General features: G+C 44.1%; 1 protein-coding gene across 11 annotated transcripts in view; it reads right to left on the bottom strand.

Moving 5' to 3' along the window:
- Window positions 1–20,554, bottom strand: part of PDLIM5 (PDZ and LIM domain 5) — a 135,122-nt gene extending 114,568 nt beyond the window's left edge. For 9 of the 11 annotated variants that reach the window (XR_007507857.1, XR_007507858.1, XM_049815431.1 and 6 more), the window contains exons 1-2: window positions 20,422–20,529; window positions 17,203–17,338 (exon numbers count right to left, since the gene is read on the bottom strand). Coding sequence is in view for 9 of the 11 variants with exons in the window: in XM_049815431.1 (XP_049671388.1) it covers window positions 17,203–17,298 (96 nt within the window). In the remaining 2 variants the exon portion in view is untranslated. Of the gene's footprint in view, window positions 1–17,202; window positions 17,339–20,413 lie in introns of all 11 variants that reach the window. The other 2 variants (XM_049815432.1, XM_049815433.1) reach the window with 2 other exon arrangements.
- Between the last annotated feature and the right edge of the window lie 470 nt (window positions 20,555–21,024).

Below are 21,024 nucleotides of genomic sequence, written 5' to 3'. Positions count from 1 at the left end.
TCCGGGTGAGCCAAAGGAGGAAAGTTCAGGGAGTATTAACATTTTTCTATCTGACGAAAAACAGACTACAAAAGGTACGAGAAACAGATTTGTCACTCTATAGCTTTCCACATGTATCCAGCTGCCAGAAATGCTAAACGGCACAATTCAAAAAGGAGGCATCATGCCAGCTGTCATATTCCTGTATATAGAGAGTGAATCAAAGGAAGAAAGGAAAAGATATTAAGTTTAGAGTTTCATTTAAGGGGAATGTTTTAATGCCATTTCTTCCCCACAATGTGTTAGTTAAAAATCTAAAAGCTAGTTTAACTTGCTAGGTAAATCCCATTCTTACGCTGAAAATCAGTTTTCAAAGTAAATGTGTTAGATATGCAGATGGCCTGCGAAATTACATCCCAGTGATAACTCTGGAGTACTGTGCTTACACATTTGTTATGTTCTGCTCTCAGTTACCTCATTTTAAACAACAGCATATGAAGACACGAGGTACATATCGTAAACATCATTCTTTCTCCTCTGCAGAAAGAGAAATCGTTAATTTACCTATATTACAATCCTGTACAGTTTACAATGCCTGGGCCCAGCCCAGATACTTACACAACATGATACAGAACTTTTCCATACCTTCTTCCAGCATCTTCATGTTTTAGTGCCTTTTAAAAGTATTACAAATTTATAAATCAAGCAATATATTTCCTATACATCTTCAAGAGAGGTTCAGGTTACTACTATCCGCATATCTACTTATTCCAACATTTCCTTGGGATCTTGCCTGCCATGCTCCATCCCCTACTTCCAAGGATTTCCCACACATGACACATACTTGTTTAAAACAGCAGCAAACGCAACAAGCAAAGAAGCTTTCTGGACTAATGCACATTTTTCACTGGCTAAAGACTTGGGTCCCCCAGATCAGGAGAAAGCAGTGAAGCTGGTCCAGGAATTCTTGAAGGGCAAAGGAAGCCCAAAGCTTTATTCATTAAAGGGCTTATTCGACACAGCACAACAGTTCAGATTCAGCACATTCATGATGGACAAATTACAGAAAAAAAGTGTATGTATTCATCCTCCATCTTTTTCATCTGGATGTATTGCAGGCAGAAGAGACCCACTACCCACTGCTTTCCATCCACAGTGCTCAACCTCATTATTTCACCACTGCACAGAACAGGGCACTGAGCAGCTTCTTCACACCCACACGTCCGGTAATCGGAGAAAGCAAATTAGCGGTTCAGTTCTCATTTTAAAGCACGGAGGGACCTCATTCAACATTTCTGGCAAGTCACATCCAAGAAATTCATGAGGCCAGCGCTCCCAGCTGCCCGCTCCTCCCCACGCCGCCAGAGGTGCCACCGCAGCACGGCGGGTGACGTGCCAGCCCCTCGCCCACAGCACCCCGCATCCGATAAAGTCCCGAGCAAGACATTCGTGCACAGCTCTGCCGAAAGCCCCCTCTGCCCTTTAACGCTCTGGGCTCGTGGCAACTTGCAATGCCTCACGAAAACTAATAGAAAAATACTTCCCCTAGAGCGCAATCTGTCAGAGGAGAATTCATTTACAATTTGGCTGACTGAGTTTCAGGATACCAAGGGTTTCCTGACAGGCAGGAAGAATTATTCAAATCCCACTTGATTCCCACCCCCACCCACGCCTTTCTTTTGCTTTGCCTGTGCTGCCACCAGAAGCTGGAGCCACTGTTAATAACCAGCCATTTTGCCCTACTTGTTTTCCTAACAGGGTCAAATTCTACTACACATGCCATGTACTGTTTATTTCTGAAGGTCTCTAGCAAGCCAGCTGCTCTGCAGTTCACTTTCCTCTACCACATGTACACAAAACTACTTAAACTATGTCCCAATAAAACAGCTTTTAGACAGTCAGCAACACTTTGGTCACTATGTAATCGATTTAAATACTTGGATTTGACACATCATTTTCAAAATTTGGAGATTTAACATGTTGTCTGTTTAATTACACACACAACCCAGGTTATAAGAGATCTGCAAAAATTTGTTTCGGGAATTAGGGAAAAAAAAACCAAACATGAGAAAAATATTTGGCACAGCTCTATGCCCTGAAGTCCTGAAATATTTATAATGCTACTTGACCATAGCAGCTAGCACTGCCACCCTCATGCATTCAAAAACCATGAGTCAGGCCCTAGAAATAAGGAGTGTTTTTTAATCTCACGATTTTAATGCCAAGATACACTCTGAAGTTTCGCTGAGTTTTTCAACTTACTTTTCTTGAACCTTCAATGTGACACTGAGGGATTATTTCGATGATTTAAATTGAACCCAGATTTTGATACAAGTGCATCAATGCAAAGGACTGGGAGCTTAGCAGCAGTCCCCCCACCGCTCCCCTCCCAAAAGTTCACGGTTACTGTGACACTCAAGAACAGCACTAGCAAGAGTAACTCTGGGTTCCTCTATAATGTCGACCGTAGCAATCTTCCCATGGAGCCCCCCCTTGGAAGGGCTGCTTTAGGAATATCACTCCAGCATGCAGGAAGACAGCAAAAGAAGTCAGACAGCAAAAGAGGTCAAAGACAGCTACGGGTGGTCCCGAGTAACATCCAGCTGGGGTTGCTGGTGAGGATCTCGGAGCGCTTCCTCCTCCTTATGGGACGACTGGCAAAACAAACTCGGCTCTGTAGCACTGCAGTGTGGCCCCTCTGATGACTTAGATTTTGGCTCCATTTTAGTTCAAGCCTTTCAACAACAACTCAACCTTTACTCTTCCTCCCAGTGGGAAGAAAAGGGATGGGGATGGCCAAAGTGGTATCTTTGGAATGATTTTTAACCAACGCTTTGCTTTTAGACCGTGTTTATTGCTGAACAGAGATCAACGCGAGGAAGTTGCTACTTTCTTTACAAAGCAGTTTAGCCCTATGGTATTGTAACAGCCTCCTGGGGAAGTGAAACTTAACCACTCCGTGCTCTCCGGAATCAGAACGGCCTGAAGTGGCTGAGGGAGGAGAGCTGCTACCATTGCCATGAAGCTGGGAGAGCAGTAGGGATCTTGTGGCAGGCTCCGAAAGATAGTCCCATGCACAGGGCTGCCAGAAACTGAAATACATAGTTGAGTCTCCATGCCCAGGGTGGTTGCACGTCTGTCAGGAGACTGAAAGCCAGAAGCCACCTCTAGACCCACGTCACCGCCTCCCATGTAACACCAGCTACAGAATTTTCCCTGACGAAGCCAGCGTGCTTTTTGGTCTGGCAACCCAAAGCGCGCGTGTGCTGCTGATGGTGTCTATGCTTGTTCCGGAATCCAGTGGTACCCAAGTGCTCTCTGCTGCATAAGAGAGTGGCTTGTTTCTTGATGCTGAAGCATTTCCTGTAACTGTACCAATAAAGCAAAAGCTGCCATATGGCTTTGATTTTCTGATTAAACAGAAACCTGGTGCTGGGCACGGTTAAGCCAGGACATGCTACAGTCTGGCAAGGAGTGGCACAGTAAGTAAAAATAGGAAGGAAAAGGATGGTTACAGACTTACAATACAGTACTTAGGCAATTCAAAACAGAGGCAAGATATCCCTATAAATTCTTATACCATCTGGTATATAGAGTACAAAGCTTTCATTTGTCATTTGGACCTTTTTGAAAAATATCCTATATATTTGTTTTTAATAGTTTTTTAATAATGGGGTTTTGTAGTTTGGGTGGGGTTTGGGGTTGTTGGGGTTTGGTTTTTTTTTTGATACCTAGCTTGTATTATCCCCTTCATTCCTGTCCCATCATACATTTTTCTGAACCCTAAACCCTGTTAATACCACAAATAATAATGGCTTCTGAAGAGCATTTCTCTCAAATGATAGCTAACAGCAAAAACACCTGGTAGACTTATTTCAGCAGTAAGACATGTCCTCAGGCTAAGGAAAGCAAGGGAAACAAAATTGAAGGCAGTACAAATTGTGTTCTTGCAAAACTACCTTCCTCTTTATGCTAAAAGAAAAACAGGTAAAAAATTGAAGGACTCAAACCTATTTGGCAGGAACTCAAAAAATGGCACTAGAAAACCAACTCTGATTCAATTTGAATGGTTAGCAATCTTAAATGCCTAAGTGAGGTATTTCCTAACTCATAATGTCCATTGTTATGCATTATGTTTCCCAGAATTGATACTAATATTACATAAATGTCATTGCACCCAAGTCTAAACTATTTGCATGCCACCCCTCTCAAGTGTATGCTTCCCCTGAAGCACAGCAGTTACACATTCCACAAAGTTCATCTTTATCCCCTTATTCTGGATAATATTTTTCTTCATGAGGGATCCCCTCTTGTGAGGTCTCACCTTTTGTCCATATTCAGCACCCCACCCAAATCATAGGGGAGTTTCTTTCAAGGGAACGAGTCCATACTGTTGGATAAAGGCTGACTTGTACTAGGTAATCATCATCAGGGCAAAGCAGGACAGGAGAATCTCTACAAAACCTCATTTGGTACCCTGCAGATACGTTCTTTGCTAAAGAGAGCAACAGAAGTCAGAGAGCGGGAATGAAGTTATCGCTGAGCTAACTGAACAGGCATAGATTAGGATATGCAATAAAACCAAATAGAGAGTTGTGCACATGGTGAGTAAGTGACAGAGGAGGCATTCAGAGTTACCAGAAGCACTCAAAGCACTCCATCCTGTTGATGAGGTCAGGAACCAATTGACGTCAATAGCTACAGCGTCCAAAATCGTGTACTTGCACCCATCTGTCTCCATCACCATGCTAAAATCTTGCCTTATATTTGCAAGGAAGAAGCATGGGGGAAAACCCCCAGCACTTCAGCCTTCTCCAACAGCAGGAGGTTGTGAACTAAATATGACTGGTTTTCCCTAAATCCTTACTTTGACTGCTGTAATCAGAGTTTCTTGTGAGCAATTTCCAGTTATTTAATCCCACACCATCCAGGACAAAATTATAAACTGATCTGGGCTGTCAACTGCAACAGCAGCAGTTTTCATCAGGTCAGACATCAAAACAAATTAATGTCATTTGAAGTTTTAATAATCAGCAGTTTCTACGTTTTAAAGTTCAAGTGTAGATGTGTCAATGGAAGAAAATACTCTCACAGAGGAGTTACTCAACCGGCCAGAGAGTATCATGTTCCCTCTGACATAAGAGGGATGGTGATACTTTTATCCAGAGAGATATTGCAAGAATTCAGGTCTCCAAGATTTAAGTGCAAACCTCAAGGAAACCATCTTTAAGTTTTCACGCTGAAAGTGAATTGCATTTCTAGACACATACACAAAATTTGGTCTTTCGGTCAATAAAACTACTCATCTGTATTTTGTTCATAAGCTCAATTATTTTAGTCAATAGTTCAGAATAGACAGTTTTACAAAACTACCCAAAAAAGGACCTGCTCTGAGGTACTGATCTGTAGCTTAAGAGTTCAGTAATTGCATATTGCAAAGAGAGATAAGTGGATAGAGCATCTCTACAGCTTTTCCAGAGCAAGGGGTAGTAAAACACCACCACCACCACATACCTAATATGCAAAGACTCCTCATCCCCAGGTGCTACTATACCACTTGATTTAGCCCTATAGTTTTAGGTGTGGACATTGACTGGCTGGTCAAAGTCTGTTTCTAATCTAGCTCTCAGGTTGTCATACAAACATCTCTGCTAGCCAGTTCTCTTATGGCTAACAATCACTGGCTAATGCATCTTTGAGAGAAAGCAGAAAGTTGGCTGGGAAAGGTCAATTGTCTCCTCCAAGCAAGTCAATGTTTCTTCCCTTCTGGTAACAACAGTCTGAAGACCCAACACTGCTGGGTGCTGAGCAGCAACGCACATCAACGTAGGCTGAGCCTTAAGCAAGAGTCATCTTATGGAGACAACTTATATGCCCAAACATACATTCTTGCTCAAGTGTTTTTGCAGTGCCAAGGCTTGGGTTCTTAGCATTTACAGGATTACGCTCGATCTGCACAACAGCAAAATAATTTAGTTTACAAATTGAATCTCTCAAAGGAGATTCACGTAAGCTCCTGCTACAATGACTTTTGCTTATAGCCAGTTGCCAAAATATGACAGCTGGAAAGTGAAGAGAATAGACTGGCATCCATAGCTGACAAAAGCTGTAATTTAATAAGCATTCAGTGGCAGTTTTCACAGCTTAGTACACTGACAGACATGTCCTAGCAAGTCTGGCTTCAGCACTTCTAGACTGTGCTGCCCCCACCGTTGTGCCAGCAGCCCCAGCTCCCGCGGCCAAGCCTGCTGGGCTGAGCGTGCCTCTGCTGCACCAGTCCCACCTACTATCCCTGCGTAGGGCACTGATGGAGGAAGAGTGTCATACGTGGAGTTGGCTTTGAGTTCTGACATGGAGACGCAACCACAGGTTTTGTTCTGCCAACCTTCTTCAACCAGTGATTACCACTGACAGGGGGGTGGGGGCCAGTTCACGTACAAGAGAAGCGTTAGGTATTACATGAGTTTATTCCCATTTTAGGCAACTGCCAATGTTTTGGGTTCCCTCACACACACGCATCTCTGTACATTAAGAAAAGACTTAAAGAAGACAGGAACTCAGGCTGCCAGATAGGATGCAATGCTGGTGCCTGCTCTCCAACTGCTACTGCTTCCTTTGCGAGGTTGATTGGGTCCCTTGATCACTAGCTACATTACATTTGGTCAAGCCATGAATCCAGACAATCAGTCCCTCACAAAGAACTAGTACATTGTCCCCTGAGGGCTGAGCATACACTGCTTGTCAGAGTACATATGTTGGGGGATGGCTTTTCATTCCTGAATAATTGCTAACAAGACACTAGGCAGAGAACACTCTTATTTGGTCTGGACTCAAAATACTGTGATTTGATGAGGAGCTGCAAAAAGCCTACAGGAAACCAGAGAAGTTACTCTACCAAGATGTCTTTGATGTTCAAAGTTTACAAGCCTTCCGTTTCCCTATCAGTCTAATAAAAGCAAGCCCAACCAAACTTGCACAAGCTCTCTGGCTTGTACATCTCCACGGTTTTTTTGCTTGCTTTTCTTTTTTGTTTTTTCCTCCCTTTAAATGCATTCAGTAAAAGAAAAACAGAACAGCACAGAAGGAATTGCTTAGCTACATGAGCAAGTTGGAGAAAAGCAATCCCATTAGTCTACCTCTCCACGTATCTCACAATGCCAACCTAAGTCTAGAAACACAAAGAGTAGAGGTAGAAATCACTGGTAGGGGAGCCTCACTCTCCCCGCCCCCCTCCAAAAAAAAAAACCCACAGTTTTGGCCTTTTACTTCACAGGAAAGAAAGGTTTCACTTACCAGCTGCATTGGACTTGGAACTACGTCTGGCTTGTCATGTATAAGATGTACATTAGAAAGAAAAAGCTTTAATAGCAGATGTACGGTAAACTTTGAGATTAAGCTGCTCTGTCTGGCAGAGGGAGCATTTCCACAGCAAAGATGCTTTTTTTAAGCATTCTGAACAAAAATGTTCTACAGCTAGAGTTTCCACCAAGGTGGTACAATCTTTCTAAATAACAAAAACACATCTCTGTGTCTGCATTTTTCACATTTACAGCATTTTGCTTTCACTCGACAGAATTCCTTTTTTTACAGTCTCAAATGCTATTACTACCAATAGAACATCATACTTAATGGAGACACTGTGATCATTTTCCCCACAGGTTTAATAAATTTTGGGTATAAGAATATCTAAAGATGATCCAATTACATTCAAAACCACAAATGCTTAACAAACAGAGAGTATTACCCTCCTGAAATTGATACACTCTCCCTTAATCCAGGCTTCGCATCTAAATCACTATTCAAGCCTTCAAAAGAACTATGAAATAATTAACACAAAATAAGTGTTTCTGTTGCCTTCCCGTGGTAAGTACTTCACATTGTTCAATCACTTGTTAGGGGAAGAACTAGATACCACATTAGGTCATCCCTTAATATAGACCAGGGTAAGCCAAACTTCTTTCATATCCAGTTAACATGCAAACCATTTGACCTTTCCAACAGGACTACTAAAGACCTGGCAAGATCCACTTTTTAGCCTATGGGACTTCACACAAGGCATTACATTTTACTTCAGGGCTTTGTTACAGGCACAGCTGACAGCAATTGTGAGAGTTCATACTTTCAAATACTTTCAACAACCAGATGCCATTTTCTCTTGCTTTTACTTTTACTAAGCTTAGCTGTTTAAGATGAAGTTTCTAATGCAAGACTAACTCAGAAGGAGATATAACTATAATAGTAATAATCCATAATAGAAAAATATTATGGACTGTTCTACTTGAAATTTTCTGGCCTACGTTAAAAGAAAAAACACCAGTCTTGTAAGGAATGCATAGCATCTTCCTGTTCCGAGTGGGGACTCAACACTTGGTACATCTTGGAGCTTGACAGTATATAGGCAGAACAGTCACCCAAGTGTCACAGAGTTATTAATTTCACTCCAAGTTTTTTTTGGATTGTAAACCACTGAAAACTACTGTTTTCCCTGTTCAGTAAAAATAAGGGACTGACAGCAGAAGTCTGTGCTCTGTGGCCCCTAACTATACTTTACACCAAAACTACTGAGTATATTCCGTTGGTGCAGCACTTACTCATCTGCTTTGAGAGTGTTCATCATGATATGGTCTTTAATTTATACCATGTTATTTTGTCCCCCTATTACCTCTCCACTTGGGTCAGCATACACAAGAGATTATGTGGCGGGAACTGCACTGGTGTCTCAAAGTGACAAAAGATGAAAAGCTACTGTGTCCGGCATACCATCCCATTAACTGACAGGGTTGAAAGGCGAGTGATGAAGGAAGCAGACAAATGTAACAAGAGGGTGGGATACACCTGTGCAGTGCTACACAAGTCACTTAAATCAGACTTTTTACAGCCTGTCCAGCAAGGGTGGTTTTCATTCCCCAACTTGAAACCTTAGGTCTGTTCTGCAGGAGTGTTTAGTGGCCATGGGCACGTGCAGCCAGCTGGTACTTGAGTAGCGGTCAGTCAGAGTAGTACCTGCACCTCCTCACAGCTCTACCAAACCTAACAGCATCCACGTTTTGTTTCTCTGCCTCTGTTGCCTCTTCCTACTTTCCCCAGATCTTCATTTCCATATGTAGCCAGTTCCAAGTAAGTCATTAGAGAGACTGCTCTTACAGCCCAAACATAGCACAAGCTCCTAATGCCTTCTTTCTTTTTCTTCCTCTTAAGAAGATGAGACTGAATTGCTACGACATAGCATTACCAGCATGACCATGCTCCTGAAGAAAACTCTTTCAACAGTTCCTGGAAGCAAACGTCATTATAAACCTGATCTACCAGCAAACTTGTCTGACAAGACCATGATAGCCCTAATCTAGACCTGTATAACCCACAAGCACCTACTGACATATTTACAGCAGTAGCTTCTCTGCATTTAAACCAGGCTAGCGGAGTTAGCGACATTCAACATCTTACCCATCAGCTCTGTCTTCAGCATCACACATCAGAGCAGCAGGACAGTATAAACTCCTTAACACAAGTAAGGCTTTAAGTCAGCATGGTAACTGAAGCTACTTGCACCTCAAAGGACTCCGTGCCAAAAGTTCATAGCCTTTTTCTTTCCCTCATGTCAATTCTTCTAAAGAAAGATAGTACCTCTCTCTGCAGATTCAGCTTGAGGACCTGATATAGCAAGGGAACCCGAACAGACGCTTTTGTCATATTTTTCCCTACTTTTATTGCCCTGAAGACTGGAGTCATTCGAAGACTGGAGTCATTCGAAGACTGGAGTCATTCGAAGACTGGAGTCATTCAAAGACTCATGTAATACCAGCCTTAGCAGTGGCCTCCTTCCCTTCTGTCTCTATTCTTCTAACAGCTACCTATGGAAGTAAACATACTTCTAGTTCTTATATTTGTTCAAGCAAACCTCAGCCTCAATTTTTTTTCTTTTTGACCACTAGCAGGAGGAATATCACCTTTCCCATATTTCCACTGCTTTAGGCACACGAGAGACAATTTTCTCTCACACTTTCCCTTACATTGATAACATATGAAATCTATTCTTAAAAAGTCAAAACAAACGGGGGGGGGGGGGGGGGGGGGGGGGGGGGGCGGCAGAAGCCAACAATGTTATCTCCTGGCTCCATACCAAAGCCAAACAAACAAACCTTTCAACACCATGTCTCTTCTCACAATGCCTTCTGATAGCCATCGGCCAATGAATAATGAGAAAAACAGTTACACTAAAAATAGCATCTCTAAATGGTGGGGAAGTCGACAGAACTTGTCAGCCCTCCAGGGCCAGATACTTGTAAAGAAAACATGCCTAATTTTTTTTCAGTTACTATTCAATAAATGGTCCTGCTTTTTGGCCTCTGGAAGGACTGCCAATTTTGCATCTGCTCTGAACATCTAATCAGAGTTTATTTTTTCACCACATCTGTCTTTGAGAAGTGGACACTGCAAACAAATACTTTAGTTTTTCCATCATGAAATATTTAGCTTGTACTCCTCATGCTGTAACTGTCACTTATAAGCGGAAAAAGAGTTACCAGCATTTTTAAATGTAAAAAGAGTATGTTCACACATCATATCAGATATCCCTCAGCTACAAGCTATTTGGTTGCTTTTTCCCCCCAGTACAGCCAGCTTCACTTTTGGGGGAACGACATCAGTAGAGGAACTATTTTAAAATAAGTTAGCTTCCTACTTGGTCTGAGAAGGTTGCCTGACAAATAAGGTCATGAACAGATGAGATGCAGACACTTCTCTTCTGCCTCTTCTCCCCTATGCCCTTCCTTCTTTCCAAACCCACTCCAATGACGGTCTGTCTTGCTTTAAACTGCATAGTGGAACAGGCAAGGGAAGGAAAACAAATGGTCAGGGGAAACATAGCCCGCTTCCCAATTTTCAGCACAAAAAGGTTAAACAGCAGTGGGAAAAGAGGCAATCAGGAAATTACATCTGTACCAACCGATCTCTTTCCATCTTCAAGTTAAGCTGAGGAGCTCTCTAAAGGAGGTTGCTGCTTGCAGGCAGCTACCCAAACTCTGACACCCTAACCAGCACTCTTAGGACTTTCAGAAAACTCACTCATATTAAACCACTTGTGCAGCTGGGAGCTTTATAATTGACCATATTCCACTCAGTTCCCAAAGAAAAACCTCTGCTCTTTCAGGACTCAGAGCAGAGAGGATACAGACTTTAGCACTAGTAGCTCGTTTGTCATTCTCAGCATTTTTTTTTTTTTTTTTTTTCAGTAAACCACATCTTGTAAACAGAATTAAACAGATCAGAACAGCACTTCTTGCTTTGTGTCTTGGCTAATCCCATCCATTTCATAAGCACCGATAGCTTCTGTAAAACACAGCATTTCTTGCCCTAGGAGCAGGATCGGCAGGTAAGCGCTGTGACCTCTGCTGGTATCTCTGACCCCATGCCAGGAAGTTGCAGTAGTGGAACACATCTTCAGCTGTATTTTGTGCAAACCATCACAACTCCGTAGCAAATCAAACCAGCACAGCAATGCCAGCAGCTGCCAGTTAGGGCTTAGTTAGTAGCTCTCAGTAGCTTCCAGGATGCAGCATAAAGTTACCAACACAATTATCACTGGCCAGGCCACAGTTGTTCTAGTGTTTCTCTCCTATTTCACATGCTTGCTTGAAAGACCACTTCCTCAGTCTCCCACTGCAGTAACTTATTTCATACTTACACAAAACTTGATTTTACTGGAAATGACACATGTGGCTTAATAAAATAGTTCACCCAAACACAAGGGCAAGAGGCTTAGCCAGACTCCAGTCAATCAAAGCTGATGTGCTCTAGGTCCATTCAAAGCATCATTTTCCTTTATTCTCTTCCCATTAACATTATTTTCACAGATGTTAGAGGACTTTAAAATAGCTTGCTTCCAAATATTAACAAGGCCAGACGCCAACCCCCTGAATAAGCAAACACTATGCAAAACCAACCATACATGCTCCATCCATGCGGACAACTTGCTGGGTAACCATGTATGTACCTGAGCAGGAAGGAAAGAAAATGGGAGAGCAGAGGAGACGACTCCTCTGATAGTGAGCTCCCGATACCAGCACAAAGGATGTCAGTGTGCTCACGTGGGATGAATAGTGAGCAGCTGATGTGCTGCACATGCATTCCTCACTTCATCCCAAGGTGGGCTGCTCTTCCACCTGCTCCCTGGGTGTACTGCTTGCCGACAGATTCGTTATCGTCAGTCTTCCATCAACTATAAGCTTGCAACAACAACACAGGAAAACATACTTGAAACAGATGAAATAATGAAAACTGAAAAACTGCAAAGAGAAGGTGCTATTTAAAAGGGGGTTGGTTTTTTTTCTTTGTTTGGTTTGGGTTTTTTTGAAGAGGCAAAGTGACCAGTGAAGCAGGAAGGCGGGGGATGGTGGTGGTGAAGAAACACACTGAAAGAAGTTGCGGTAGAAAAACAGAGCTGTCGGTCAGGTCAAGTATTTCAGGAAGACTGTATTCCATTTTATTCTTACAGTAGGAGAAAGACAAACAGCGAAACATCTTCTGAAGGAAGATGGCTAGAGCTCCCAGCAGGATTGAACAAAAAAGTAACTTTTAAATACAAGAAAATTTCTTGTTGTATTTGCATTAGGTGGGAGGGTATAAATTGCACACAGGCTACATTACTGTTCAAACTAGTTTCACTTCAGTATTTCCTTGTTCCTAGTGGTAAATACTGCAGTAAAACAGAGACAAGCACTGTTTAGAGACTGTGCCACAAAAATTTTATAGGCTACAATTTAGAACAAATATCCAAACCTCTCACAGGTCATCACAACGTAACGAATACACTGTCAATACCAAACACTATTTATTTCAATCTGCAGAGGAGGACAGCAGTTTTGAAAATTCTAATGCTACAGTCGTGCTTACTGAATTTATTCTTATTATGTTAATTAAACGTTGGGAACTAACCAACTCCCCAAAAAGTAAAGCAAATATAAAGTTAGTTCAAGCTCTAAAGAAGTGTGTATTATTTTAAAAGCTACTGTGTTCCATGTAAACAACATAGACCATGTTGTAGATATCATTAACCCCAAACTCTGTAAATGTAATACTTAGCATGCCCACAAGCCACTCCAGAAATCCTACCTAGCCGTGTTTGCATTACTTTTATCTCCAAAACTGCATTTCTTTATTCTAATTCAGCAGAGGAAACAAACTCCTGCACAAACGAATCTAGAAGGCAAAGATCTATGGAGTGTAGACCAATTTTATTCCCAAAGTGGACCTATCCTTAGCATCAGTAAGATTTATCCAAGACTACATATCTACATGGATATCAGCAATAGCAGATCACTTATTATTGGCAATCACGATTAAAAACAAAATAGTTCAGCTGCAATTATTTTGGTCTGATAGTCTTTTTTGACCCAGCTGGTGTTTAACAGAACATCCTACAACTTGGAAATTAGTTTTGTTTGGAAATAATTGAGAAACAAGGAGGAACCATGATATAATTCTTGCGGTGTAGCCAGCACTCCAAGTGTTGGGACAATGCCTCCCGCATCTACCAGGTACAGATGGAGATGCCTATTAAGTAGCTGACTTTTCAGTGGTCTATGTTGATTCAGAAGCAACCAATTAATTCATATGACGACAATCGCATTATGGCAAACGTTGTTTCAGATGGCTACATATATTACAGATAGATGGATAGATATTAAGCTTTTTCTTCTGTAAGGAAAAAGTCTGAATCTTAGTCATCTCCTACAATAGCTACTTTACAGCTACCAGAACACAATTAACCTTGCATCTCAGTAATTTGTTCTTATCTGCTCTAGGTTTCCAATTTTTTCAGTTTTGTATTGAAACATAGGTCTTGAATGAATAAGGAAAACAGACGTTTCATTAATTAATGTAAAACACCATGAGAAAAAAAGTAAGAACAGCAACTCAGAATAATCTACATTATTCTGCATACCTCGGCCCCAGTAATTTCAGCCTTCTTCACTGCAGGCTAACCAATCTCTCGCTACACAAGTACCACTACAGAATAAACTACCTGGAAGCCCTACAGTACAGTTACATGTGGTGGCCTGAGCCACTTTAACACTTGGTTGTCAATAGAAGATGGAGATCTACCACCTCAGCCCACCCTTTATTCCTGGCTGAAGGGTAAAGATCAAATTGTTTTACTTGCAGAGCAGCTTTCTTCCCGCTGACCCCCCCCCTTTCGCAAGAGCCATACCCCCCACACACACTCAGATCACCCCTCCCACGCCGCAGCAGCTTCCCGATGTTGGATTCCTGACCTGTGTAATGCCACGCCGCAGGGCTCAGGCAGGTGCCTTTGCAAGGTAGGGAGGAGGACTCTGAAAAGCCACCCCGCTGAAGTCCAGCCAGATACAAGCATACGTAACAAGTACCGCACACATTATTGTTGTAGTGATTTAAGCCACTAACTATAAGAAATATATCCCCAACATCACATATATGACTTACCATGGCATGTGTACAGCTGTATAAGTATACGTAGCAACTTGAAAGCACCAAGAGCCACTTTAAGTGACAGCCATAACCCTGCAATAACTGTTGCAATTGGTTTTGATGTTGCAACTAGTCTACAATATACTAGTTCACAAAAAATTAAATGTTACTGCTACACCTAGCATTAATGTTATCCTGCTACACCTTAGCTGACTTCAAGAATTTCAACTGAAGAACATGTAACAGGCTCATTTTACCTTACAGAGGCAACAAGGAATATTCCCATTTAAACTGCATTCTGTACAATGCCAAACGACTTACTAAAAAACTTTCTTCCAAGGAGCCATACACGATCTTAATTTAAGTCATTAGTAAAAAGAGATTAACTTTTCAGATAAACAGCTTTTGAAACCAGTGTATTTTCTGTGCTTCATAAACTGTACTTTATTTGAATTTAATTTAAGGAGTTTAAACTACAGCAGGAAATTAGCCCTCAGCAACACAGCCAGATTCATCCTCAGCATCTAGAGGAGAAATTAAAAACAAAACAAAACCAAAAAAAGCCCTCCTTGCCAAAGAACATAATTGTGCTGTCTCATTACTGTTTTGCTAAAATAATTTAATTAGCAGTCCTCAGATACAGGAAGGCATTTATACTTCATCAGGGAAAAAAAAGGGCTAGGGAGGGGAGTGAATGGTACGCGCTGTTCTAGCATACCAGGAACACGGCGTTGAATTCTTCCAGCTATCGGGCCAAAGCTGGATTGGCATACCAGAACTAAGCACTTTTTTTGATCCAAAGAAGGGGGGGGGGGGGGGGGGGGGAGTGGCACCAGGCAGTCTAATATTTGCATACTCTTAACTGCAAATAAGAAAAAACAGTTCAGTTGAGGAGCGGTGCTGAGGTATAATAGGTGAATTGGATATTGTGCTTCCCCCTCCCGTACACAAAGTCCTAAAACCACCCCAGTCCCCATCTTCCCTTATGTTCTGCTCCTGTGGGCACTGACACCTGTCATTAGGGAATCCTGTAACTGAGGCTTTTATACTTTTATAGCTATTTAGGCCAATTCCCCTAGGCTACTCCATGTGACAGCATATTTGATTCCTGCAGTAAAGTAGTAGTCTAGGCTAATTTCAACATATGCTTCCTCTTTAGAAACTTTTAGATGGGAAGCTTGCTTACAGCAGGACTGCACAGGACTGCACTCTAGATCTCCAGGACAGCAGAGGCCCCTACAAAAAAAGTATTACCCTTTCCTAAAACTAGTTGTATACTATGGTTTGCTGCCTACAGCGCGTAATTGCTCATCAGTACCTTGCACAACTACCCTATGCAGGCAAGAGCCTATGCTTTTGCAAATCCTTGTCATGAGAGCACTTATACCATCAAATCAGAAGAGTGCTATCTGCTTCCCTGGTTCAAATTTCTCATTAGTGGAGGAGTAACCAGCTACTAAACAAGAAACTGAGTTAGAGTTTAGCTGGAAAATCCCCAGAATTTGGGAATAAACTGCTTCCCAACCCCTTTTTTGCTCAGATATCAGCTGTATTCATCTGCACACAGGCATTTCTACAGCTCTCCAGTCCATTTTAGCCATATAAAAATAATTTCACAGAGCTAAACTATATTTTAACTTCACCAGCATAATCCGCAGGTGGATAGGATAAGCCAAGTCTAAATGAACTTGCAGAGTTTGAATTGCTAGTTGAGATTAGCTAAAAATATTGCCATGATGCATAAACCCAAATAGAAACCTGCTCCAACTCCCAGGGCAGTATCAATTCTGCAGTCCCAACAGGTGTAAAAAATAATTCATCTTTGTCACTAAACTATATGAATACGCAGGAGGGGGAGGAGACCTGTCGACAGAGAAGGGGCCATTTGTACATAAATGCTTCCATGCTGCAAACCAAATAAATTTAAAGGTGCCATGGTATAGAGCCATCAGAAGCCAGTTTCTTCACCCAGAGATTTCCAGTGATCTTGTAAATTCAATACTGCAAAGTTTGTCCCTACATTTTATGTGTAAAGTGCTTCAGCCATCTGAGGAAGGCTTTGAAACTCAGCCCACATCGAAAGACAAGCCCTCCCTGAAAACATGGTTTTAAAGTAGGAAACTAGTTAGATAGTGCCTGGGTACAAAGATCACATTTGTTTTGACTTAGTTCCTCAAATCCTTTGAATACCAGTTCAGAGCACATACTCTATAAAACGCTCATGAGAAACTGGTACGTTCACTCAGGCACATATTGATGAACTGCTATTTGCAACTACTGTCATTTAAGTGCCTTTTTGTTGTAAACAGTGGGATTTGCAAGAACAGACACCAGAAGATCCTCAAGCTGCTGAATAAACAAGGGTAACATGAGTGATTTTTCCCTGCTGCCTCCCATTTGAACTGGGCTCAGCCGCACACAAAAAATTGCCTGTTTCCTGCCAGCCTCCAACCTCTGCATCTCTGTTTTCTGGGGGGGAGCAGGGAGGAGAATTCAAGGGTGGTTTCTTTTGTTTGTTGCATAAATAAATGCAGATAAAACAACCATTTCAAATGAACGCATCCTAAGACAATTTAGTTGGAGCTTTCGGACGATAAAGAAGACTTATTTTCCCAGGTCCACCCCTGCCCCCAACAGCCCTCCATGCCACAGGGCAAGTTGAGCCCCAGCTTCTGTAATTAATGGCTTTGCATACTTATGTCAAAGCCTAAAGGTTGCAGGTCAGCCACAGCATAACAGATACCCACATGCAGGAAAAGAGGCTAATGCACTTACCCGAGAGATAGACAGAGGCACGTTGAAATCCTTGCCCCCTTGAAGTCTGAAACCCCAAGGAGCCGGGCCGACCAAAGACACACTGTAGTTGCTCATGATTTTTGGTATTCAAGGATCAAATCCAAAGAACTGATGCCTGTGGAGGAGGATTAGGGTATTAATTTAAAGATGATAAAAACAAAAGGCACTGTCTACCATCCTGAAAGCCTTCCTTCTTTGTCTGTGTTCCCCTCCATAGTATAAAAACAGCCAAAAAAACCAAACCAGGTCTGTTGTTAGTTGTGCTTTTATTCTGCATGTGTTGTTTTCCTCCATAGCTCAGGAGGAAACATAACTAGGGAACCGGTAACACGAACTTGGGACTTTGAGAACTTCTGATGCAGAGATGTTTGACAACTACGTCTTACTAACAAAACATTGTGTGGGGGGGAAAAAAAAAAAACAAAACCCACCCAACATTAAAGCTCATCTTAAAAAAAGTCAATGTTGAGACAAGCGCAAATTGACAGTATCCCTTAAATCCAAGTATGGAAGAAATTAGCACTACTGGCACATTCACTTCGAACAAAATGAATTTCATATGCTGCTATGTCATCAGCTCAAAGCTTGTTTCTAAACACATTATGTCTTGGCAGTTTCAAAATTATGTCAAAACATCACAACTTTGAAGTTAATCAGAGGAAAATAAAATCCCTGCAACTTTTTTATTTTTCTAGCATAGCTTCATATTGGTAGAACAATGCTACAGACAAAACAGATATTAGAACCAACCCTCAAATGAAAGCTGTGAACTAAAGTGAAATAGCCCCGGCCACAACTCGGTGCTGAAGAAGCAAAACCCAAGCATCTCCCTCCCCACAAATGTGGGCGACAAATTACCTTTAAAAGGCAACCGAGGCACTTAATTGCCGTTCAGCGTCAAAGGTAAGGGCTTCAGTTTCACCTCGGGTAAGTAACATTACAATGACATCTTAGGTAGTCGATGCTGTCTATTTTTGTATGGTTGAAGCCAGGCAAGAGCACACCAGGGCGGGCTGGTGTAAGACTACACCGGGGCACAGCCAGATTCCATACTCGTATAGGGACATTTAAGGTGGACCTTCAGCCGAGCAGAAGCAAGCGGGCTGCAAACCCCACCGAGCTCCACAAAGCTGAGGTTTTAGCTGTTCATACACTGCTTGGGGAGGGCTGTGGTTTTTGTTGGTTTTGTGTTTTGTTTTGGTTTTTTTTTTGGAAGGCGGTAGATTTTTGCAAACGCAGCCCACCCTCACAGACCATCAGAGCAGGGCTGTCACACAGCCCCCACCGGTGCAGGGGTGGCCATTTTAACACACATTTCGGGGTTCCCCTCCATTTCGGGGTTCCGCTCCCAGAGCCGCACCGAGCCACTGCTCAGACTCGTTTCCAAACCAAACAGCAAACTTTATCCACACCGACGGCCGCCCAGGGAACCAGAACAGAGCTGCTCGCACTGGGCAGGACAACATGCATATTGGGAAGCAGAATTCGGAGCTGGTAAGAGAGGTGCCTGGGTACCTGGGCAGCTCCTGACGTGCCCCCGCATGTTGGCATCCAGCGAAGAGGCAGCTCTGACCCCAGGTGCTGACTCAACCCCCCCCTTGAAAGTCTCAACAAGCACCAATGTACAGAGGGGGAAAGACATGCCGCTAAGTTTTCATGGGGCTGAAGAGGAAGAAGAGAAACAAAAAGCCTCCACCAAGTTCGAGCTAGGACTCTCAGGGGGCTCGCTCACCGCTAAAGCAAGAACTCCAAGTCGTTTAATTGCTCTGTGCACTGAATTCCTTACAAAAAGAGGATTTTAATTAGTCACAGATTCCTTTCCATGTAAAAACACGAATTCTTTTCATTCCCTCTAAATGAAATCCACTGCAGTGACAGGTCACTATAAATTAGAGACCGCAGAATAGCAAAGCACATCTAGTGACCGGCACACATACAGTTCATCGGCACAGGCAGAAAGCGCAACCTGTCAGTTGAAAATTAAGCACTTGTGTAGCGCCTTTTTTTTTTTTTTTTTTTTTTAACTGAGTAAAAGCTAGTTACAATAACAGACCTAGGAAAAGATTAAGTTACAGTAGAAAAGGATACTGTTCTTTTTCATTTGTAGCAACTACAAATGGAAGGGAAGAGACTGCATGCTGAAATGCCACACATCACACTCAGCATCACTCATCTTTCCTTTCTCATCCCCTCGATTCTGCCATGTCCGCACCTCTCAGCTTACGGATACACCAGGCAGGAATGGCAGACAAAGGAGATCCATTCAAAGTTTAACTTAACAAATGTCTTCAAATGTGGTAGAGCAACATCCAAGAGAAAGCACTGCCACCCGCCAACCCCGCTTCATGTGGGGAGCGTTACACAAACCAACCAGCTAAGGGTGAGATTGTGCAACTTCCATTTAGATGATCAAACGCTTGGGGGATCTACTTCTGGAGGGGGGAATTTCCAAACCCAGGCAGAAACGCCCGCCTTCACCACTGCCCGCCGGGGCACAGACCTCAGGGACCCAGGAGTGACTACCGGGCCTCCTGCCCCCCTCCCCGCCCCGGGTGGGGTGGCTGTGCCGGGTGTGGGGGTGGGGGGGGCACCGCCAGCACAAGCCCCCGTACCCCCCAGCAACCCCACCAAAACCCTCCAAGCGCCCCGGGACGAGGAGCCGCACGGCTACCGCGGGCTGGGGGAGCGGACAGCCCCACGGCGCGCTGGGTCTCGGTCCAAGGCGTCCCCGCAACCCCAGGAGCACCCCGGCGTGCAGCCCCACGGGTGCCACAAAGCCCTGGGGACCGAGGCACCCGAGAGCCCCGTGCCCGAGGCACCCCAACACGCCCGGCCGCGGGGCAAGGAGCCCCACAGGTGCCCCACGGCCGCGGGACAAGGCGCCCCACGGGGCGCTCCGAGGCGCCGGCCCCGGGCGCTGCCCGCCCGCCCCCCCCCGCGACACCGGGGCACGGCCGACAGCCCCGGCCCAGCGCCCCCCCCCCCCCGCCCACCACGAACCACACGCCCCGCTTGAAGAGAAATTAAATTGAAAGTAAATAAGAAATAAGCACCGTGAAGCTTGAAAAAACCCCGTCCAACCTGCTGGCTTTTCGCTTCGCCCCCCCCCTCCTTTTTTTTTTTGGGGGTGTGTGTGTCGCTCTCCTCCCCCCTCCCCACGCCGCGGCCGGGCCGCCACTCACTCACTCACTCACTCACCCACCCAGCCCGGCGGTGCGGTGCGGCTCAGGTCGCGGAGAGTCTCGGACACCCGCGGCGCGTCTGGGAGGCGGCGGGTCCGTCCCCCCGCTCTTGTTTTCACTTCCGTCTCCCGCCGCTCCTCCCCCGGCCCGGCCCGGCCCGGCCCGGCCCGGCCCAGCCCGGCAGTGACGGGACGGGACGGGACGGGACGGCCGTGGGGAGCGGAGCAGGGGCTGGAAAGGCTCATAAGCACCGTTCCCGGGCCGTCCCGATTTTTTTTTTTTTTTTTTGGTGTTTTGTTTTGTGTTTTGTTTTGCTTGTTTTTTGGGTTTTTTAATAGGGAAATGCACACTTCCCCCCCCCCCCCCCCCCCCTTTGCTTTACACACAAATAACTCAAGGCGCACCTGTGAAACGCAAGGGCGAGCGGGGAGGGGGTCGCCGGCTCTCCGTGTGCTGAGGGAAGGGGCTGGTGTGCTGGGCGGGGGGTAAGCAAAGGGGCCGGGCCCCCAAAGTGCCCCCCCCCAGGCAGCCCCCACTTGTGTCAAATGTACAGAGTCTTCAGTACAGCCCCACATATGCTGCCACAGCTGCAGGGGCAGCCTGCGGCAGACCTTGCAAA

Source organism: Accipiter gentilis, chromosome 12 (genome assembly GCF_929443795.1).
Source record: "Accipiter gentilis chromosome 12, bAccGen1.1, whole genome shotgun sequence".
Taxonomy (NCBI): Eukaryota; Metazoa; Chordata; class Aves; order Accipitriformes; family Accipitridae; genus Astur; species Astur gentilis.
The sequence above is the reverse complement of the archived record's forward strand: the minus strand, read 5'-3'. Positions and strand labels throughout refer to the sequence as shown.